Source organism: Aegilops tauschii, chromosome 2, assembly GCF_002575655.3.
Source record: "Aegilops tauschii subsp. strangulata cultivar AL8/78 chromosome 2, Aet v6.0, whole genome shotgun sequence".
In the NCBI taxonomy this organism is placed as follows: Eukaryota; Viridiplantae; Streptophyta; class Magnoliopsida; order Poales; family Poaceae; genus Aegilops; species Aegilops tauschii.
Window position 1 is genome coordinate 564,126,374 of NC_053036.3, and position 23,892 is coordinate 564,150,265.

The window sequence follows — 23,892 nt, forward strand, 5'->3', positions numbered from 1 at the left end:
GTAGTCTAGGATAGCGTGTACCATGCCTCTAAGCTTAAAATCGTTGGGGTCGGCTCCATGCTATGAGGCCGTCTTGAAGCTTTTTTTTATTAAAATAATCTTCTCGCCCTACCTGTCATCCTGGTGATTGTAGTTTGCACGCTCATCTGGTCAAGACAGGAATATATATTTTAATTTGGGGTGGGGTAAATGTTAGAGGTTGCAGCAAATACTCCCTCCGTCCCAAAAAACATGTCGCGGGCGCAGTTCATTGGTGATTTTACAAAAAAGCCCTCCTAGTTTCAAAACGATCTGAAACAACTCCCTCGGCCCCCGTCTTCTTCCTTCATCGTCGCCAGGGGCCGGCGCTGCCCAGCTGCGCGATTCGCCACACAGCAGGAAGTGCTCCGCCGCTGTTGCCACGTACCTGCTCCAGCTCCGCCGCCGTCGTCGCCGCCAAGTACCTGCTGCACCGCCGCCGCCCAGACCTGCGCCGCCGTGATCCCATCCCGCCGCGATTACCTGCGGGCGTCGTCGGAACCTCCCGACACATCCTCCTCGAGCTCGCGTGCGTCCTCTTCGAGCTCCCGCGCATCCTCTTCGAGCTCATGCGCATCCTCCTTGAGCCTCGCGCGTGCGCCGCCGCAATTCCTCACGGTCATTGTCGGAACCTGCCTCAATGATCAGGTGGACCAGGAGCTCGCACGCTTCCTCCTTGATCTCCCACGCGTGCTCCTCAATCTCCTGCGCGAGCCCGTGCTGCTCCTTCTTTCCTGCCCGCGCACCCGTGCGTCTGCTTCTACCCTGCCGTCGGAGCTCCTCTGCACATACCATTGTTCGTTTGCTGCTGCTCGTTTGCCCATACTGCTGCTGATCCTCTGCACCGCTGCTTGTGCTGCCACCAGAGGTCCTATCATTAGGAAGAAGAAGGTATAGTATTGTACAGAGTTGCTTCTCTGCTCCTTGTGCTCTGAACAATGTTAACTGAAAAAAATCAGTAGATGCAAAGCAATTATGATCTGAACAAACATTGTCTCTAGAACTGTTACCACATCATATTTTAATGTTGATAATATGCTGATAATTCAGTCAGTCAGTGGAGTAGATGCATAATTCGGTGGATGCATGAACTGTTGATAATTTAGTCACTCCAGTTAGGATTCAGTGAAAATTTACTCCAATCAGGTTTTATGCACTTGTTTCACAAAATTCTATAGCGACTGTTGTAACTTAACTCGTAAGATATGTGACTTAGATCAGTCATTCAAGATAACACTATTTGTGCATGGCACATGAGTACAGACCTCATAATTAAGTAATTGACTTGTGTTAAAAAAATGTACTCCACTGACAACAGAACCTATGGCGTACTCATACTTTTGGCACTTGGGAGGATGAGGGCCTCAGAATTCAATCAAAGAGATAGGAAAGGAGGGTAACCAGATAAGGAGGAAAGACTCACTCTACACCACACACACACACAACACAGGATGTCAAGATGACCCAACTTTTTTTCATGTCATGGCTTTGATGAATGATGCCCCCACATTTCATGATCAAAAAAGAGAAAGCATGGAACTTACAAAATGAACAAACAATGAACATTTCTGAACCTGCAATGCCACTGAGCTGAAACTAAATGAAGGATGGTTTAGGAAAAGGGGGAGGAATTCTCATCTTGTCATCGTGTCATCATGAACCTATCCAGTAGCTACAATGACTTGCAGTTAAGATTGAATGTTTTACAATCATACTTTTCTCAGTATCATTACTCTTGATTGAATATTTCAAAAACAGAATTCAGAGTAGTTCAAACAAGATCCACTCCACTGTCAAAATTCAGAGTAGTTCAAGCTAAGACTAGTTCACTGAAACCTGGGCACACCATTTAAAATGATTTTTCAATTAAACAATTTTAAAAAAACTATAGTAGATCAGGACTCAAGCTGAGACTAGTTCACTAAAAGAAAGGAAAATGCATTTCGATCAATATTCAAGCTGAGACTAGTTTCTGATTTACTCATGATTGAAAGTGTTGACAGTAGTACTCCTCTTACTACTTTGTGTGTGTGCATTCTTGTTTGACTAGTGCAAATGCATTTCTTGTTTGACTTGCATACTCATTTTGTGTGTGTATATTCTTGTTATGGTACCATGGTTTACTCATCTTTTGTCATTGATGGCAGGAAACATAACTATGGATTTGAACTTGATGCCTCAAAAGGAAGAACATGAAACTATTGATTTGAACTTGATGCCTCAAGAGGAAGACGATGAAGGTATTAATTTGAATTGGATCCCTGAACAGGGGGAACCTCAAGTGGCAGAGAATGGAACTATGGATTTGAACTTGATGCCTCAAGAGGAAGACGATGAAGCTATGAATTGGATGCCTCAAGAAGATGAAGGGAAAGAGGATGAAGCTCAAGAGGAAGAGGATGAAGTTATGAATTGGATACTTCAAGAGAAGAGAAGAGAATTGTCAAATAATGAGAGGCATGGTGTTTACTTCGCCTTGCTGGTAATCAAGCTCAGAGATGGGTCTGTTCAACCAGACGACAAGCTGCTAGTCTCAAACCTGTTGGACATAATTGCACGATCTATTGAAAGAATCTGGGAAGACGCCAAAAACCAAATTGCCCATGGCAAAGAAGTCGATGTCTCAAGCAAGAAGCCAGGAAGATCTGGCCGAAAGAGAAAGGAGCTGGATCTAGAGAGGACCTCAACAATCCCACTGAATAAAAGAAGGACAATTCGATCTCTGGCACGGTCTCTAGGTGTGGCCCGATCTACCCTACATAAGAGGTTCCAGTTGAATGAGCTCAACCGCATCACAAGCACCGTGAAGCCTCACCTCAAGCTAGAGAACAAGCTTGCGAGATTGAAATTTTGTATGTCCATGGTCGATGACAATTCGATCTCAACTTCTCGGGCTATGTTCAAACCAATGACGAATATGGTTCACATCGATGAAAAGTGGTTTGCCATGACGAGAGTGAAGAATAATTACTATGTACTTCCAGGAGAACCTGAACTGAAGCGCACCGTGTCAAACACTCACAACATTGGGAAGGTAATGTTCCTAACAGCAATTGCCAGGCCTTGATATAACAATGAGGGGGAGCTACCATTCGATGGGAAGATCGGCATTTGGGCATTCATCGAAGAGACTGAGGCAAAGAGGACAAGTCAGAACAGAACAAAGGGAACAAAAGCGTTGACATCAGTGAAAGTAACTAGGCCTGTGTGCAGAGATTATCTAATCAGTAAGGTTATCCCGGCAATTCAGGATAAGTGGCCTGACGATGATGAGGGAGCTACAATATTCATCCAACAGGATAACGCAAAGCCTCATGTCCTTCCCAATGATGTAGATTTTCGAGAAGCTGTGAACAAACTGATCTTGACATCCGATTGCTACAACAGCCCCCAAATAGCCCTGAGTTAAATTGTTTGGACCTCTGCTTCCATAAGTCTCTCCAGTCTTTAACCGACTGCAGGTCACCTACAAACATCCAGGAACTGGTACAGGGTGTGGAAGAGGAATTCGAGAACTACGATCCCGACAAGTTGCACAGAAGCTTTATCACATTAGAAGCAGTTATGTTTGAAGTTATGAAAGACAAAGGAGGAAATCAATATAAATTGCCCCACTTGCACAAGGATCGCTTTCAGAATGCTGGAATGGAAATAACCGGTGTATATTGCGACGGTCAGGTAGTTGCTGATACTAGGGCCATTATAGAAGAAATGGAAATTGCAATAGGAAAAGAAAATGAAAGGAAAGAATTAGCTAGATAAGGGAAAAGAAAGAAAAGTAAAGGGAAGGGAAGGGAAGAAGTGGCCAGAGAAAGGAAAAGAATATAGTCAAGAGGGGACAAAGAGGCCCTTATGTCATGTAGTCAGGTGCTCCTTGTGTATGTCTTGTGTCAAGAGGGGACAAAGATGCCCTTATGTCATGCCCTTGTGTATGCCTTGTCTAATCCTTGTATATAAACTCCTTGTTGGAATTTATTGGAATTTGAGTTTTGGAATTTGAATTATTTGAATTGATTTGGATTAATTTTAGTTTGAATTAATTTAAAATATTTTGATTTATTTGAATAATTTGGATTAAAACTGAATTTGTGCTAACTTACTTTGCAATTTAGGACAATATGGATCTGATCAACAATAGAAAAATAGAACATGTATTGTCAATACAGGTTTGGACTTGTACTCCAAATGAAGCAAAACTCTTACAAATTTTCAGTTTCAACATGGGATAGCAGTATAACATCAAGCAAAACTCTTGCAATTTTTCAGTTTCAATTTTCCTGCGAAGCAAGTGCCTTGTTTTACAGAGTGTCAAAAGTCATAGTACTCCAAATTAACTTCTGCTTAGTGCTAGAGCAGGTCTTCTAAGCTAAGATCCTAATTAACTTCTACTAAATGCTAGAGCGGATCTTGTCAGCTAACAAAAGAATATGAGGTTTGCATGGTTTGTATGGTGGCTCCAGTAATAAAACTGTAGATATCTACTGATGATGATATCTCCTTGGGGCCCAGTGGTTGAAAATATTACTTCTGCTAGTATTTTCAAGATTCAGTGCCATAAAAACAGAATCAAAGACATAATGTGGGAGTAGTAGTGGATATTTATTGCCCATGCTGATTATTCACTTCACAAGGTTACCATCAAAAACAGAATCAAAGATGGCATGGCATTCTTGATGTGATGTAACTAATATTTGCGCCATAATCTTTGCCATTTTAGAAATGCACTAATTAAAATTTTAAAATGAAGCTATAGATATACAGTGTTCTGTTCTGACAGTAGCTTGGTACTGTAGATATGATAGCTGAAGTTTCAGAACAGAGGAGAAGGAAAAAGTAGGAGTAGTCACTATAATTTCAGTCAAATTGTGTCAAAATTTAGAGAATGTTCAGTAGACAAATGAATTCAGTGAACAAATTCCGTGAACACACATGGAGTTATTTTCTGGAGCATTCAGTACTAGATTATGATAACATATGCTTTATAAATATTCTGAATCCAAAAAGTTACTCATTTATGAGAAGGGAGTATTTGATTCTTTGCAGGGTCCTGGTCCTGTCAAATGCAGCGGAGTTTCTACGTCTGGACTAGTGTCGGATGTGGGGTTCCGGCAAACCCTTAAGGTTCGAACACTGGGGTGTGCGCGAAGTCTCTCCCTCCTACTGATCTACGCTCTAGCTCGCTAAGATCTCGTGGACGAACTCGACGAACTCGCAACACAGAAGGACACAAGGTTTATACTGGTTCGGGCCACCGTTATGGTGTAATACCCTACTCCAGAGTGGTGGTGGTAGATTGCCTCGTGGGCTGATGATGAACAGTACAAGGGAAGAACAGCCTCCCGAGGTTGGGGTGTTCTTGTGCTTGTGTAGTTGAGGATGATCTAAACTAGTTCGGGATCAGTTGCCTCGTACTGTGGTGGCTAGTCCTATTTATAGGGTCCCTAGTCCTCTTCCCAAATATCGAGTGGGAAGGGAGGCAACAACGACGGGCAAATTTGAAGGGGACAGCTAGTACAAGCTATCCGGACAAAAGCAGTCTTCGCTTGCGAAAAGCTCTGGGGTGACGCCGTCTTGGGCTCCATGATGACCTCTGCCTTGCCGTCCTCCTGGTCTTGGTCTCGTTGCACCAATATGGCAACCTTTGCCTGATGCCTCGGTACTTTTCGCCTGCGCTGGTCTCCTTAGCACCAAAGAGGAAATAGGGACGCTGCGCGCACTGGCGCCCGCCTGGCACCCGCCTGGTACTGTTCGTCATGGCTCACGTCACGAGAGCCTCGTGAGGTTTGCCTTGCCTTGATATTTCCGCTCCTCGTGAGCCTGCCTGGCTAGGCTACTCCAGAGGAGGTCTTGCGTTGTCCGCCTCACGAGGCTTGGACCCTCGCGAGGGTCTTGGGTGCCTTGTTGACGAAGATGAGCCGTACGGCCTGCTGCTTGGCCACGCTGTGGGCCCCAGGCAGGCAAGTCTGGGGACCCCCGTTCCCAGAACGCCGACAGTAGCCCCCGGGCCCAAGGTGCGCTCGGGCTTGGCTTCGCGGCGAAGCCAAGGGTCAAGTTCGGAGCACCGCGGGCCCCAAAAGCCTGCGGCCTCGGTCGATGCGTGGCGGTTGATTGGACGTGGGCGTCTCCGCTTCCCCATGTTACCTCGGCATCTGCACGACTTGACAAGTCCCTGCGACATGCAAGGAAAACCATCATTACCTGCGATCGTGGGAGACGCCGATTGGCCTTCTCTTGCTATAAATGGGGAGGGGGCGAAGTCCCCGTCGCCCATCTCTTCCTCTCTTCCTTGCTTCTTCCTCCTCGCCGCATCGCCTGCAGTGACACCCATGGCACCCCGAAGGAAGTTCTCCGCCGCCGAGAAGGGGAAGGCCCCTCGCGAGGGACCCGGCTTCCCGGCGCCCAAGCGCGGCCGTGGCCGCCCGCGCAAGCATGCTGCGACCCCCGCCGTGGCCCATCGTCGTGACGGCGCCACGGCACGCGGAGTGGGTCATCCCAGCCATGGTGGTCCAGTTGATGAGGGGAGCCATGCTATGGTGGCGCGGCCTCCTCACCCGCGCTTCCACACGGCGGAGGTGTCGCCGGAGTTCGTCGTCTGGTCGGAGAACCCGGCCGGCGGCTGGCTCCAACTTCCGCGCTTCTTTGCCGGCGAACTGCCGGCCTCTGGTCCAGGCAGACTCTGGCTGCAGGCGGATGGCTGCTGCAGCAAGGCCTCTTGGGTTGCGGCCGAGACTTTCGCCGCGGGCAACATAGCCCTGGCCCGCGGTTGGCAGACATTCGCCCGCGCGCGCGGCCTGGGCAGGCGGTGCACCCTCCACTTCAGGTACGATGGTGGATCGACCCTCTATGTGAGGGAGTTTGGGGAATATGGTCGCCGCGCCGGGTGCTGCCCAGAGGTGAACGACGGTGAGGAGGTGCTCGGCCTTGGGGACGGTCGCGACGAGGACGGGGGCGAGCCCGCCCTCGGCGACGACCGTGTCTCGTCCAGCTACGGCGGCTCCTCCTCCAGTGACAGCTCCAGCAGGGGTGGCTACGACCAGCCGCCGCGCCGCCGCGCCCGCTTTGAAGGCGGCAGTGGGTCGTCTTGTCGCCGCGCCTCCGTGAAGCGTGAGGAAGGATCCGGCTAGGTCCGTGGTAGCGCTAGGGGCCTGCCTTCGCGGATCGGTGCTGCGTGCTTTTGTTTTAATCTTTTCCTACATCAAGAATGAAACCAGTATGGGCCCAGAGGGGCGTGTATCGAACTATGGTTCCTTGGTTATAACAGTATGTGTGTTGTTCCCGTGTCGTATCATTATTTTGTGCAAAGATAACTTAACCTGGTATACTCAGGACGCCCTCTTCCTCGCGAGGCGTTTATTTCCTCGCATCCATGTTGCCTTGGTGGCCTGTATTCGTTCAGAAATTGCGAAAAGCTCGTTAGGAGATGCGCCGAAAGATTTGTCGTTCATCCTGGCCCTGACCCAGCGCCTTGTGTCGCGGTACCCGAGGGGCACGGACTAGGAGAGATGCGCCAGCTTTTGGGCTCGAACGAGGGTGGCTCGCGAGAAGGAGAGAAAAAGCTCGCGAGGGCACCTGCCTAGCCCTCTCGCGAGGCGTGTGAGAGAGAGAACACGAGCGGATTCGAGCCGGAAAAATGCAGTGAAAGGCGAGGAAACCAAATCAGCAAGGAACGCCAAAGGCAAACTTTAATTAAGGAAAAGCGAGCCAACTACGGAAAGCAAATGAAAAGCCGCGTCCGGCACCTAATCTAGTCTTCAAGTCTTCTCACCAGCGCGGAGCTAAGTGTTGTCCACTAGGCGTGGGAGGGAGCCCCACGGCCTGAGGCCGGCGCTCCTGAGACTCCGCGGCGTGTACAGCCCCAACTCATTATTACGTGAGAGTGTCACGGGCGGTGATTCTTCACAGGCACCGGGCCTTCTTCACAGGCTTTGGGCCTTTCTTCTCAGGCTCTGGGCCTTGCTTCCCAGGCTCTGGGCCTTGCTTCATGGATAGAACTTCCGGAGGTGCTGGATGTTCCAGGCATTCTGGATGGGTGTCCCATCCTGGGTCTCCAGGCGCGCTGCACCCGGCCTGGAGACATGAACGACCCTGAACGGGCCCTCCCACATGGGCGAAAGCTTGTGCAGCCCTTCCCTGGAGAGGACCCACCTCAGGACGAGGTCGCCCACCTCGAGCGTCCTGGAGCGGATGTTGCGGCAATGGTATCGCCGCAGCGCCTGTTGGTATCTTGCCGCCCTCAATGCAGCTTCGTGACGGCGCTCCTCCCCCAGCATGAGATCCATCCCCCGCGTGGCGTCTTGCTACGTTTCGTCGAACGCCAGGACCAGTGCGGAGCGATGCTTGACCTCGTGAGGAAGGACTGCCTCAGCTCCATAGACGCGGAAGAATGGAGTCTCGCCCGTTGGCTTGGTGGCGGTGGTGCGGATGGACCACAGCACAGACTGGAGCTCATCGTGCCAGCCCCTGCCGCAGGCCTCCAGCTACTTCTTGAAGGTCCTGGTCTTGAGGCCCCTCTGGACCTCCGCGTTGGCGCGCTCGGCCTGGCCATTGCTCCTGGGGTGCGCTACCGAAGCGTAGCAGATCTGCGTTCCAAGGTTAGCACAATAGGTTTTGAAAAGGTTGCTAGTAAACTGCGAGCCATAATCTATGATGATGCGGTTGGGGACCCCGAAGCGGCTCACGAGGCCCTTGATGAACTTGGCAGCAGAGCCGGCTGGAATGGTACGGACGACCTCTACTTCCGCCCACTTGGTAAACTTGTCAATGGCGACGTAGAGATATCGGTAGCCCCCTGGCGCTCGAGGGAACGGGCCTAAGATGTCCAGCCCCCAGACCGCAAACGGCCACATGAGCGGGATGGTTTGGAGGCCCTGTGCAGGCTGATGGATCTGCTTGGAGTGGAATTGGCAAGCTTCACAGGACTTCACCAGCTCGGCCGCGTCGTTGAGTGTTGTAGCCCAATAGAACCCACTGCGGAACACCTTGCCTATGAGGGTCCGTGACGACGAGTGGTGTCCGCAGTCACCACCGTGTATATCAATCAGCAACTCCCTTGATCGCTGGAGATGCAGCGCAGCGTGACATCGTTCGGTCGCTTCCTGTATAACTCGTCGTCTTGGATACAGTATGTCGTGGCTTGCCGAGTCCACGCGCTCCGCGTCCTCTTCCTTCTCCGGCAGCATCCCGTGCATCAGGTACCCTTTGAATTCCTTGGTCCAGCACTCCTCCTGAGGCTCGAGCGCCAAGAGCAGCCGAGCTCCTGTGGTCAGTCCGCAGGCCGGGGCTCCCGTGGCCGGGGGCTGCGGGAGCTCCTCCCGAGGCTGAGTCATGCTTGAAAGAGGTGGCGTAGCTGATGGCTTGAAGAGCCGCTCTTCAAAGACGCCGGGCTCTTGCGGTTGCCGCTTGGATGCTCTCCTGGCGATGTCGTCGGCTTCCTTGTTGGTGCCCCGGGGCACGTGCTGCAGCTCCAGGCCCGAGAACTGCTTTTCCATCTTGCGCACCTCCGCGAGGTAGGCCTCCATGTGCTCGTCCTTTGGCTCGTATACCTTGTTGGAGAAGTTGACGAGGAGTTGCGAGTCGCCTCTGACGGTGAGGCGCTTCACCCCTAGAGCCGCCGCAGCCTTTAGGCCGGCTATGAGGCCCTCGTATTCCGCGATGTTGTTGGAGACCTTCTCGCCGTGCTGAAAACAGAGTTGCACGGCGTAGTAGAGCTTGTCCTGAGTGGGCGAGATGAGCACTGCTCCAGCCCCTGCGCCCTGGTGCGCGAAGGCGCCATCGAAATACATGACCCAGCCGTCTGGTGCCTCACTTCCTGGGGAGGTGGACCGGTCTTCTCCTTCCTCAAGAGCCGGGGCATCTGTCCATTCTGCCACAAAGTCAGCGAGCGTGGCTCCCTTGATGACCCTGGTAGTGCTGAACTCCAACTGGAACGCTTGCAACTCGATGTTCCACTCAGCGACCCTTCCGGCTGAGTTAGGGCTCCTGAGTACCCTCTCAAATGGGTAAGCTAAGACGACCTTGATGGGGTGGCCCTGGAAGTAGTGCCGCAGCTTGCGCGAGGCCACCAAGAGTGCGAGCAGGAGCTTTTGCGGCATGGGGTAGCGCGCCCTTGCGTCCCGCAGTACGGTGCTGACGAAGTACACCGGGTGCTCGACGAGGGCTGGCACACTGACGAGGCTCGAGTCCTGCGGAGATTGGGGCGTATCCTGAGGTGGTGGGTTTCCTGAGACCTGACCGTCCTCAGGAGCTTCTGTGATGTTGCCCTGCTGAGCTTGGCCTTCCGCCGCTGATGGCCCTGCTGTGCCTTCCTGACCCGGCGCTGCATCAGCTCTGGCTTGGCGCGGCACACCCTTGTCTTGCGTTCCTCCCGAACCCCCACCAGCGTCGCGCTGGCGGAGTACGGGGTGGCAGCAAGGTAGAGTACCAGAGGCTCGAGAGGCCGCGGTGCCACCATCACCGGGGGGCTGGTGAGGTACTTCTTGAGGTCTTGGAAGGCCCGATCGGCCTCCGGGGTCCACTCGAACGGGCCCTTCTTCTTCATGAGCTTAAAGAAGGGCAAGGCGCGCTCGCCTAGCTTGGAGATGAAACGCCCTAGTGCGGTCACTCGCCCTGCTAGCTTCTGCATCTCCTTGAGAGTCTGTGGCGGGCTCATGTCTTCGATGGCCTTGATCTTCTCCAGGTTCGCCTCGATCCCTCTGTAGGATATGAGGAACCCCAGTAGCTTGCCGGAGGGGACACCAAACACACACTTCTCCGGGTTGAGCCTCAAGTTCACTTGACGCAAGCTCTCGAAGGTCTCCTCCAAATCCTGAATCAATGTCCTCGCTTCGCGAGATTTGACTACTATGTCATCAACATAGGCCTCTGTGTTTCTGCCGAGCTGCCACCCCAAGGCGATGTGCATCAACCGCTGAAAGGTGGCACCCGCGTTGCGCAGCCCGAAAGTCATGCAGGTGTAACAGTACACCCCGCATGGTGTCAGGAAGGCTGTCTTCTCCACATTCTCCACCGCCATCTTGATTTGGTGGTATCCTGAGAATGCATCCAGGAAACATAGCAGGTCGCACTCGGCGGTGGAGTCGACGATTTGATCGATGCGTGGGAGTGGGAACGGATCTTGGGGGCAAGCTTTGTTAAGGTTGGTGAAGTCGACGCACATCCGTTCCTTCCCGCCTTTCTTCGGTACTACGACAGGGTTCGCCAGCCATTCGGGGTATCGAACCTCTCAGATGGTACCTGCTGCCTCCAGCTTGCGCGTCTCTTGGACGATGAAGGCCTGCTTCTCGGTGGACTGCCGTCTTGCCCGCTGCTTCACGGGGCGTATGTTGGGGCATACCCTTAGGTGATGCTGGATCACCTCTCTCGGGACCCCTATCAGCTGATTGGGCTCCCACGCGAATATCTCCTTGTTCGCGCACAAAAACCTCACCAGAACTTCTTCTTGCCCCGGGTCAAGGCCAGTTCCTATGGTGAAAGTGGCTCCTGAAGACCCGTCCTCGTTGACTGGCACCTGCTTGGTCTCCGCTTTGTCTTGGGTGAACAGCTGCTTCTTCTTGGCGGGCGTGGTCTCCTTAGCCTCAGGCGTACCGGTGCTAGCTGGCTGTGCTGCTGCCGCGGTCTTGAAGGCGAGCCTGAGCGCCGTCACGGCCTCCTTAGTGTCCCCCTTGATGGTGAGGACACCCTTGCTCCACGGCATCCTCATGAGGTTATAGGCCGGGTGAGTCGCCGCCATGAACTGAGCGAGAGCCGGGTACCCGAGGATAGCATTGTACGGGAGACCGATGCGCGCGATGTCGAAGTCCACCAGCTCAGTGCAGTAGTTGTCGCGTGTGCCGAAGGTGACAGGGAGGCGGATCTGCCCCAGGGAGTGGGCAGCTCCACCACCCACTCCCGAAAAGGGCTTGCTGAGGTTGAGCCGCTCGGGCGGCACGTGCAGAAGGCTGAAGGCTTCTACGTTGAGCAAGTTGAGGCCGGCACCGCCGTCGATGAGGGTCTTGGTGGCGGCCACGTTGCAGATGGTGGGCGTGCAGAGCATTGGGAGCATGCCTGAGCCGGCGGTGGAGCCAGGGTGGTCTTCTGAGCCGAAGGTGAGGTCGGCCTCTGGGGCAGCCCAACCTGGCAGAGCCCCCGGGCGCTTGGAAGCTGCCCCAATATGACGGAAGAAAGGCTTGACGTGGCGATCTGAAGGCGGCGCTTGAGAGCCACCCAGCAGTGCCGCGACCGCGTGGTGCGCCGGCACCGCGTAGCGTGCGGTGAAGCGGTTGCGGAGTTCCTCCCAGGATGCCACCGTGGATCCCGGGAGGTGGAGTAGCCAGGCGCGCGGCTCGCCGGCGAGGGCCATGGGGAACCAGTTAGCCATGATCTTGTCGTCGCCTCCGGCCTCAAGGACGGCCTCCTCGTATGCTAGCAGGAACGGCGCCGGATCTGCCGCGCCGTCGTAACGCGGCGGCATCTCCGGCTTGAACTTGGTTGGCCACTGCACTCGCCGTAGGGCGGGGGCCAGGGCTCGGTACCCAAACTCCCTGCTGCTGGTGCCGGCCTCGGAGGTGGATGGCGGGGTACCGGTCATGGGGGCCAAGAGCGGCGGCGAGGAGCGCGAGTCGGTGAAGAGGAGCTCCGGCGCACACCTACCTGGCTCGCCAAATGTCGGATGTGGGGTTCCGGCAAACCCTTAAGGTTCAAACACTGGGGTGCGCGCGAAGTCTCTCCCTCCTACCGATCTACGCTCTAGCTCGTTAAGATCTCGCGGACGAACTCGACGAACTCGCAACATAGAAAGACACAAGGTTTATACTGGTTCGGGCCACCTTTGTGGTGTAATACCCTACTCCAGTGTGGTGGTGGTGGATTGCCTCGTGGGCTGATGATGAACAATACAAGGGAAGAACAGCCTCCCGAGGTTGGGGTGTTCTTGTGCTTGTGTAGTTGAGGATGATTTGAACTAGTTCGGGATCAGTTGCCTCCTACTGTGGTGGCTAGTCCTATTTATAGGGGCCCTGGTCCTCTTCCCAAATATCGAGCGGGAAGGGAGCCAACAACGGCGGGCAAATTTGAAGGGGGGCAGGTAGTACAAGCTATCCTGACAAAAGCGGTCTTCGCCTGCGAAAAGCTCTGGGGTGACGCCGTCTTGGGCTCCATGATGACCTCCGCCTTGCCGTCCTCCTGGTCTTGGTCTCGTTGCACCAATATGGCAACCTTTGCCTGATGCCTCGGTACTCTTCGCCTGCGCTGGCTTCCTTAGCACCAAAGAGGAAATAGGGACGCTGCACGCACTGGCGCCCGCCTAGCACCCGCCTGGTACCGTTCGTCATGGCTCACGTCACGAGAGCCTCGTGAGGTTTGCCTTGCCTTGATATTTCCGCTCCTCGTGAGCCTGCCTGGCTAGGCTACTCCAGAGGAGGTCATGCGTTGTCCGCCTCGCGAGGCTTGGACCCTCGCGAGGGTCTTGGGTGCCTTGTTGACGAAGATGGGCCGTACGGCCTGCTGCTTGGCCACGCTGTGGGCCGCAGGCAGGCAAGTCTGGGGACCCCCGTTCCCAGAACGCCGACAACTAGTACTAACAATCATCAAGATGCGAACTTAACCGATTTAACTCTCCGGAACTTGATGTTTTTAGTTCTAATGGACTAGGACTGGAATTGAGAAGATGAATGATGGCAGGGCAGGAATGGAGAAGATGAATGAATTGAGTGGGAGCTTCATGGAATTTTTAAATGCAAACCAGCACTAAAACTGAGTTGGATATTGACACAGTACAACTGAGTTGATCCAGACTCAAATCTGAGTTTTTAAATGCAAAATATGGATGAACATTGGTGATTACCACTACACTACATCCAATTGTATTTGTAAACCTAAATAAAGTGGGGGACGACATGGATATTGACACAATACATTACATACTCAAATCTGTACCACCTTAGCTTGAAGAAAAAGATCGATAGATGCTTCAGAACAAAACAAAGTTAAGGAACAAAAGCAATCAGGACACAGAGGGGGATATTTCGCAGCTATGACTTACATTTTCTTCTTCCATTTAAACTGAGTTCAAACATAGGATTCCAACATGACATCCCAATCCATGACAGAAGGGATTGCTGCATCACCGATGACCGACCGACTGAAAGATAACATGTTGTTTCTTCCTCGCGTAACCAGCTCTAATTAACCCCAGACAAAGAGACACTCGAGCTCGCGATCAAAAACACCACAGGACTCAACGACACGACGCACGACCCAGACTGACACATGAACATGACGACGCCTACATTCAGTAACATTCAGTACAAATTAAGTACTGAAAGATAACAAGTTCAGCACAGTCAGTAACATTTAGTGAATAACAGTGGAGTACATATGCAGAAATTTGCAGCGACAGTGGCAGAAATTGACAGCGGCGAAGCAAGGGGAAGATGGGGCAGGGGAACAACCTGAGGGTAGACGAGACATCGGGCTCGGGGGCTGGGTCGAGGAAGGGGAGCTCGAGTTACTGTGCCACCGCCACCTCCCCCCGGCGCGGCGACCAGGGATGAGGCCGTCGCCACCTCCCCCCGGCACGGCGACCAGGGATGAGGCCGTCGCCATGCACTCCAGATCGAGCACCCGGACGCGCTCCTCGCAAGAGTAGAAGCGGTGCTCGGCGACAGCAGGCCTCCTGCGTCCGTCGTCCGTGGACCCGCGGCCTGCTCGCCGTCGTCCGCGAGAACCTCGGCCTCCTGGACGGCCACATCGGCAGCCGTTCTCCGTGCATCGCCACCACGCGTCGCCGCACCACCGCAAAAATCGCATTTTCTCCTTCCTCTATGCAATCCGCGGCGAGAAAGTTGGCATTTGTGAGTGTCGACGGTGCCCAGGGTTTGTTGGGGGCTGCGAATTGGCGGGTAAACGGGCTGGACGGAGGTAAGGGAAGGAGGGGGTGGCGACAAAGGTCGGCAGGGCAGGGACTGGCCGGAGTTGGCCGGGATCTGGCCGTGAACCGTGGTGGCCGACAGGGGAATGGGGAAAGAGAGCAGCCATCGCGCGACTGAACACTGGAGAGAGGGAGCGCGGGTTGTGTCGGGAAACACTGGAGGGGTTTTTTGTAAAATTGCCGTCGCGACATGTTTTTCAGGACGGAGGGAGTATATGGTACACTGCGGGTCTTTCAGCCAAGTTTAGAGGCAACCATGTGGGGCCAGTGCTATGATGTGTCGCGTCAACTCGTACAACGAGGAGAAGCTTGATTTTACTACTACACGCCTTCTCCCTCGCTCATGCACGCGGTGGCTCGCAGACGAGGACAGGCTTTTGCTTAGGCTGGTCGTACTGGAAAGTATCATATACTAGTATCATGCATATGATACTAGTGTATGATACTACACATCCGTAGTGCATAGTATCAAATGTTAGTATCATATATGACTTCATTTATTAGCATGCATGACACATAGTAGAACAATATTTAATATGTTACGGTATCATGAGTATGATACTCAACCCTCTCTTTTCTTCATTTAATTCTATGCCACCTCATCAAATTTCCTAGTTGGCATGCATGATGCTCCCTCCGTTCCTAAATATTTGTCTTTTTAGAGATTTCAAATGGACTACCACATACGGATGTATATATACATATTTTAGAGTGTAGATTCACTCATTTTGCTCCATATGTAGTCACTTGTTGAAATCTCTATAAAGACAAATATTTAGGAACGGAGGGAGTACTACCTATGATACTCCCATTACAACTAGCCTTATAGAGTACTGCAACAAGCTATCCCTCCCGCACGCGGTGGACGGACATGCAGCAGTGGATTCGATACTGTAGAAGTAGTAGTAACATCATTGTTCGTCTTCTCGAAGAGGCGAAGAGCCAAGCGCAACCCGAACGTGGCAGTTGCGAACGCTCGCGTGGCAGTCTTTGTGTAGGGGTGGGGCATGGTGCGGTGCCTTGGAGCACGCATATAGCCAGGCTCTTGCATGAGACAAAATTTCTATTTGATCCCACTATTATAGTACTGCTTGCTAGTATAGCCCTGTAAACCGGAAAGGAGTATTTGCCTTTCTAGATATTTCAACAAGTGACTAGACTACACCCTAAATGAGTAGTACTCCCTCCGTCCCAAAATTCTTGTCTTATATTTGTCTAGATACGGATGCATCTAATACTAAAACGTGACTTGATACATCTGTATTTAGACAAATTTAAGACAAGAATTTTGGGACGGAGGGAGTAGAGCAAAATGAGTGAATCTACACCGTAAATAAATACGTAGTTCTCTCGTTTTCCTCTCCGCCTTGGCCGCGGTGCACAATATTGAGTACTCCTATATGACTAGCCGCTCTATCTACATGCGGGACATCAAAGCATCCGGGCCCGCGTGCCATAAGTAAGTGCTAAGAGACAAGTACCCACAAGTAGAGAGTTAGGGTTAGGAATAACCGCAACTCCGGGAGACGAGGATGTATGCCGATGTTCACTTCCTTGGAGGGAAGCTACGTCACCGTTAGAGAGGTGGATGTTACCACGAAGGCACACCAACGCCACGAAGGCTCACCCTATTCTCCCTTTGAGACAACACCACGAAGGCGTTTCTCAACCACTAGTGGTAGACCTTGGGGTAGTCTCCAAACCCTCACAAACTTTTCCGGGGGTTATCACAAAGGTCGATTCCTCTCCGAAAGACTCCTACTGCCTAGGAGTCTCCAACCTCCAAGAGTAACAAGATCGATGGGGAAAAGCTCAAGACTTGCTCAAATCACGAATTCCTTGGGTGCAAAGAAGGGGAAGAGGTGGATCTATCACTTGATCGGACAACTTCTCTCCAAAGCTCTCAAATCCCTTGGGGATCTAAGATTTGGTGTGGAGGAATGAGAGAGAGTGAGAAGTGTTCTAGGGTTTGTTCAAAGTGAATGGTCAACCCTCTCCCGTGGAGAAGAAGAGGTATATATAGCGTGAGCATGAATATGGCCGTTGTAGTGTAAGAGAACGAGCAGGCCAGACATCCGGGCAAGGGGCCGGACATCCGGCCTAGCAAGATATGAGGAACAGAAAACAGAACCAGAGCTGAGAACAGAGGGGTCGGACATCCGGGGGCCAAGCCCGGACATCCGACAAAACAGGAAGGCCCGGACATCCGGAAGGTGGCCAGACATCCGACGCACAGCCCAGCATAAAAACGTTCTCTGGATATCTATGCCCGGATATCCGGAATGGGGCTCGGACATCCGGCGTAACAGGAAGGTCCGGACATCCGGGGAAATCCTGGACATCCGACGCGATCACAACCAGAATACAGAACCATAGTAGTTCCACGGGTAGTATAGGCCGGACATCCGGGATAGGGCCCGGACATCCGGCGTGACAGGAAGGCCCGGACATCCGGGGTAAAGCCCGGACATCCGGCAGCCAGGAGACAGAAACAGTAAGGTTTAGGCATGTGTATGTGGCAAGGAGGTTTGTGGCAAGAGCAAGCCTTTAACTAACCCTATCGATCCCCTCTTAATAGTGCGGGATCCTATACTCAAGAAAACAAATATGGAAACAATTTTTATGCTTCATCCTTAAGTAAAATCACTTGTATGCTCTTGATCCACACACTTCGATGATCCGAGAACTAACACCTGAGATTAACTTGACAACCATTGTTATTCCCCTACATGTATATTGTCATCAACATCAAAATATGATGTAAGGGCATGATTGCTCTTTCAATCTCCCCCTTTTTGTTTGTTGATGACAACCATACATGTAGTATCATAGATGCAATAGATTGACAATCATGAGGGCACAAATACATAATAAGTTTATGTTTCTATTTACTTTTAGCTCCCCCTCAATGTGTGCATGGGATGAATGTGTTAGGATGTTCAACACAATCGCCGTAAGGTCGCATATGTAACTAGATATAAATGTGGGAGACATTCATATATGAGACGATTATAACCCATGGACTTAAAAACATTTCATTGCCTCAAGATAATAACATAGCTCCACATGATCAAGATCAAATACCATAGGTAGCGACATTAACAAGACCGAATAATATTAGCTAGTACAAATATCCCCAACACATCATAGCATGACCTTACTAAGATACTACTTCTCCCCCTTTGACAGCAACAAGTAAAAAGGGGCGAAGAACTAAACGGACTCGGTCACTCCTGGCGGATGTCATCATCATCAACAAAGAACTCTGGGTACTCGTCATGAGACGGGAAACCGAAGGTGGAAGTGGATGGGGTCGCGGGAATAGGATCATCATCACTCACGGGGCTCCCACGATCACGAAGACGCTGCTTGAGCTGATTCTTGGAGATGATGAGGCGCTTCTGAACATCAAGATTCTGCTGACAGCTGAAGGTGATTGCTTTCATGATAGCAGACTGAGCCTTGCCGAAGAACGAGGCAAGGCGTCCACGAGGAGCAGACGAGGAAGATGGAACAGAGGAACCACTGGGCTGAGTAGGAGCAGCTGTCTTTCCACCGGCAGACCTCCCAGGCTGAGTAGGAGCAGAAACCACCACGCGCATATGAGGAGGAGGCTTCCAAATGGAATGCACAGCAGTCTTAACCACCTCAAAGGGAGCAGTGTGATCAATCAGAGCCTGAATGAATGGAGCATGAGGGAACTGGTGTGTCTGAATGAAACTGCAAAGACGGATCTCATGCCAAATAAAATTTGCTGTGTCCAGAGGCTCAGTGCGTTGGTCATGCATACGAACCATCAAGTCAATGCAATAGTTGCGAGCCCTCGAGCGATCTCCCTTCTTAGGGTAGAGAGTGCGAAGCACACACTAGTAGAGGATGTAGTAAGGAGCACGGAAGATGGATACCTCATTGACTGGATATTCAAGCTCTTCCTTAGTGAGCTGAGAGGGAGGTTTAACAAGTGGCAAGCAAGCATCAATCCCTTTGGGTTTGTACTCTGGATCCATATTGTGGATGCAATGGCCAACACCGGAGAGACCCAAAATCTGAACAAACCTGTCATAGGTGATCGTCAGTGTAGTGTCATCGGTCCTCCAGGTGAGAGTGTTGTCCGGACCAAAGAAACAGGTGGCATAGAACTGTAGAATGGCAGCTTCATTCCAGTCACACCTGAAAGTCATTGTAGGACCAAGAGTCATATCATCAATGATCTTGGCCGGATTGTTAGGGAAAAAAGCAGGATGTCACGCAGAAAGTTGAGATCCAAGTATGAGTGAGGAGCAAGTGTCATTGCAGGACCAAGAGTCATATCATCTATGATCTTGACCGGATTGTTAGGGAAAAAGGCAGGATTGTCACACAGAAAGTTGAGATCCAAGAATGAGTGAGGAGCAAGTCCACGCCCATGGACGAAACTGGAATAGAGATCCTGCGGCATACGAGTCCGGAACCGAGGATCCTGCGCATCAGCCACCATCTCAAATTGGTTTACATCCCGACGGAACACCAGATATTGACCCGCCCCCACAGTTGTGAAGTCGTGAGTTGGGCGATTTCCGCTGTCGGGAAGCTCCATGGAGATGCGACGACCACGGACAGCGGGCATTGCAGAACCACGGACAGGAGGCACCGGTGCCATCCTGGTGCCAGGCTTGGACTGGCCAACAGAGTGTCTTGGGGCCACATCATCCGTTTCTTCCCCAACATAGTCCGCATCATCCGGATCAGAGGCCGACGGACTTGTGGATGGTGCCCGCTTCTTCTTCTTGGCGGTGGTCTTTTTCTTCTTAGGCCGAGCATGTTCATCGGAGTCAGTTGAACCTTGCCGGCGAGCGACTGAAATGGATGAGAATAGGACTCGATGAGAAGGAGCCAAAGAATATGAACAAGGATAAGCCAAATTAAACCGTGGGATGAACATTTTTCGATTATGACCATAGGACAAGTCCAAATGGTAAATCAAAAATTTTACATTCCCATGGTTAAGTTGAGTAGCCGAGTACATATAGAGGTGTCTGTAGGCTTAGGTATACAGTAGCAAAACGCGGGAGCGATAGATATGGCAAGATGTACATGGGGAATAATGCAACCCTAATAAGATTTGGTAACGAGCAAGAGGAAGATGAAGAGAGATAGCAATCTTACCCCGAGAAGACACCTCGGGACGCTTGGGACCGCAGTTCTTGGTACGAGCCATGAAGAACTCCGGCGGTGAATCCCACCGAACAGCGGCCCCTCCCGAGAGACTCAAGCCACAACCCAAGAAATGGATTGGAGAGAATCGTAGATCGGGAGGAGGAGAGTCCGTGGGCAGGAGATCGGGGCCGGAGATCGACGGAGACTGGCTGGAGCAGCGCCGGAGCACACCCCGGCGGCGGCGGCTGTGTGGTGAGATGGGGAGAGGAAATGGGAGCGAATGAGTAACTCCCCCTAAAGCCCGAGCCCCTCCTCTGTTATATGGTGCGGTGACGGGCCGGACATCCAGGGCATGGCCCGGATATTCGGCGCTTGGAGGTCACGGAGCAGAAGAAACAGGGCCAATGGGTCGGACATCCGAGGACCAGCCCGGAAATCCGGCCACTAGAGGTGCATGAGGGTGGCTTGCGCAGCAGAAGGGATTTTTTTTCAGGGCCCGGATGTCCGGCAGCGGAGCCGGATATCCGGCCACTGGACAGAGAAACAGGATGGGGAAGGATTTTCAAGGGGTCAACACATCGAATTGAATATAGACTCCGCCAAGGAGTTTTCAGAGATTTATATGGGTAGAAATCTGAGTCATCTATGGTCACACTAAGATAAAATAACCACCCAACCTAAATAAGTAATGAAAGGTCCACACAAGCTAGGTACAAGCGGTGACCGAGGTCACCATGTTTGAGCATATGGACCATAGGACCGCAAAGATGTAGACTTTGGGCACATGGTCACGACTCCATCATATTAAAGCCCATAGTTCGAGAACCATGATACTTTGAGAGTGTTTGTTATATTTATGCATTATGTAGAGTGAGAATATTCATGAATTGAATGTCTCCCCCTAAATATATGCCTACATCAAGACAAGACATTAAGTTCATGCATGAATGGGTACTAGATTTCACATAATATTGTCAAGCTCCAAGATACCAAGTTCACGCCGAAGTTGACAAAACCTTGCTTCGTCCAATGGTTTGGTGAAAATATCTGCAAGTTGCATATCTGTGCCAACATGGGCAATGTCAATATCGCCCTTCTCCACATGATCTCTCAAGAAGTGGTACCTAATGTCAATGTGCTTGGTGCGGGTATGATCTGTGGGGTTCTCAGCAATATTGATGGCACTTTCATTATCACATAGAAGAGGCACATGTCTATAGGTGATACCGTAATCCTTCAAAGTTTGCCTCATCCATAGTAACTGAGTTGCACAACTGGCGGTTGCAATATATTCAGCTTCGGCGGTGGAGAGGGCAACACAATTTTGCTTCTTCGAGGACCAACTTACCAAGGAGCGTCCAAGAAATTGACATGCACCAGAGGTGGACTTACGATCCACTTTGTCTATAGCCCAATCCGCATCCGTATACCCAATGAGATCAAACTTAGCATCCTTGGGGTACTATAGACCTAACTTTCGGGTGTGAACAAGGTATCTAAGAATATGCTTAACCGCCTTATGATGGCTTTCCATCGGGAAAGCTTGAAATCTAGCACACATGCATACACTAAACATGATGTCTGGTCTAGATGCACAAAGATAAAGCAACGAACCGATCATAGAGCGGTATTTAGATGGGTCGAAGGGGGTACCGTTTGAGTCTTCAGTGAGTACAATTTTGGTTGGCATGGGTGTGTTACATGGGCTAGCATTAGTCATTCCAAATTTCGCTAGGATATCCTTGAGGTATTTTGCTTGAGACAAGAAAATTCCTTCTTGAAATTGTTGAATTTGAAATCCGAGGAAGAACTTCAAATCCGTATTGAGTGACATTTCAAAATTCTTGGTCATTGAAGCCACAAACTTCTTGCACAAATGAGTGTTAGGAGAACCAAAAATGATATCATCTACATAGATTTGGCATAAGATCAAATCACCTTTGTCCCTCTTAGTAAAAAGAGTGGGATCGATCACCCCTCTCACAAAACCATCATCGAGTAAAAACTTCTTAAGATGATCATACCAAGCACGAGGTGCTTGTTTGAGGCCATACAAAGCCTTATGAAGTTTATACACATAGTCTTTGTGATCGGGATCAACGAACCCAGGTGTTTGTGATACATATACTTCTTCTTGCAGAGGACCGTTAAGGAAAGCACTCTTCACATCCATTTGATGTAATGTAAAACCATTGAAAGCAGCATAAGCAAGTAAGATGCGAATGGATTCAAGACGGGCAACAGGGGCAAAGGTCTCACCAAAGTCCAAAGCTTCAACTTGTGAGTACCCTTGTGCCTCTAACCTTGCCTTGTTGCGGATGATTAACCCATTCTCATCTTGCTTGTTCTTGAAAACCCATTTTGTTCCAATGACATTGTGTTCCGTAGTTGGCCTTTTGACCAATGACCACACTTGGTTGCGCTCAAAACTATTCAACTCTTCTTGCATAGGAATGAGCCAATCATTGTCCATCAAACTTCTTGTACCTTGAGAGGTTCAACACTAGACACAAATGAGAAGTGAGCACAAAAGTTTGTCAATTGTTTATGAGTGACTCTACCTTCCGATATGCCGGTGAGGATTTTATCAATATCAACCCGACCGGCCACTCAAGGCATGATGGAGGTAAGTGTTTCACGAGGTTCAACTTCATGTCCATCATCGACGTCCTCAACATATGGATAATTAATGTGTGGTGGAAGATCTTCTTCTTCATCTTGCATTTGTTGAGGTTCATTGTCAATGATTGCACTTTCTTGTTCTTGCCCTTGAGGATGATCTTGCTCTTGATGATTACTATGAAGAGGAGCTTGATCATCATCTTGTATTTGGTCTACGGGCATTGGTCGAACAATAGGAGCTTGTGGTGGTATGGGTGTTGACGTAGTTTGATGATGTGCGAAGCTTCCATCTTCTTCATCATCATCATGAGGTTCTTGTTCCATTGGGAGAAGTGTGCCAACACCCATGGTCAAGATATCTTGAGAAGAATCGTCTTCACCTACATCACTTAGATTAACTTGCTCCCCATGGGAGCCATTAAATTCATCAAACACCACGTCACAAGTTTCTACAACACATCCATTGGATTTGTTGTAGACTCTATAGGCGTGAGAGTTTGATCCATAGCCAACAAATATACCCTCAGTTGTTTTAGATTGAAATTTTCCTAACCGTTCTCTTTTGTTGAGGATGAAGCATTTGCACCCAAATACACGAAAGTACTTGACATTTGGCTTGTTCCCGGTTAGGAGCTCATATGGAGTCTTTTCCAACATCGTGCGGAGGAAGAGCCGGTTTGATGCATGACATGCAGTGTTGACGGCCTCGGCCCAAAAACTATGTGGCGACTTGTATTCATCCAACATGGACCTTGCCATCTCCACAAGTGTGCGGTTCTTCCTTTCTGCTACACCATTTTGCTGGGGAGTGTATGGAGCTGAATATTGATGCTCAATCCCTTCATCACTAAGGAACTCTTCCAAGATGTAGTTCTTGAACTCAGATCCATTATCACTTCTTATTGCCAGAATGTCTTTGTCAAACTTGCATTGTGCTTGCTTGGCAAAATCAATGAAGGTGATCTTCGTCTCGTCCTTGGATTTGAGGAAGAAGACCCATGTATACCTTGAGTGATCATCCACAATGACAAGCCCATTCTTTTTCCCACCAAGACTATCCCATGAAGGAGGCCCAAAAAGATCCACATGAAGGAGCTCAAAGGCCTTGAAGTAGACACAATATTCTTGGGTGGGTGCTTTGATTGATGTTGCTTCCCGGCTATGCATGCACTACACACACGATCTTTCTCAAAAGAGACATTTGTTAGTCC

At 50.7% G+C, this 23,892-nt stretch overlaps 1 protein-coding gene across 1 annotated transcript; it reads right to left on the minus strand.

Moving 5' to 3' along the window:
* Positions 1-126: 126 nt before the first annotated feature.
* On the minus strand, positions 127-17,328 carry LOC109734980 (uncharacterized). The gene is made up of 3 exons (XM_073507395.1): positions 17,290-17,328; positions 14,445-15,146; positions 127-963 (listed from the first exon to the last, which is right to left on the minus strand). The coding sequence occupies exons 1-3, from the start codon at positions 17,326-17,328 to the stop codon at positions 586-588; spliced, it is 1,119 nt and encodes a 372-aa protein (XP_073363496.1). The 3' UTR covers positions 127-585.
* Positions 17,329-23,892: the final 6,564 nt, after the last annotated feature.

Bases quoted from the DNA above. Each gene is read 5' to 3' on its own strand.
- LOC109734980 (XM_073507395.1), bottom strand. From the start codon at position 17,328: ATGTCCGGCCTATACTACCCGTGGAACTACTATGGTTCT. The intron at 15,147-17,289 runs GTATTCTGGTTG...AAAGACCCGCAG, and splicing joins CGTGGAACTACTATGGTTCT to TGTACCATATACTCCCTCCG. The intron at 964-14,444 runs GTTGTTCCCCTG...GATTTTTTTCAG, and splicing joins GATGTCTCGTCTACCCTCAG to TTAACATTGTTCAGAGCACA.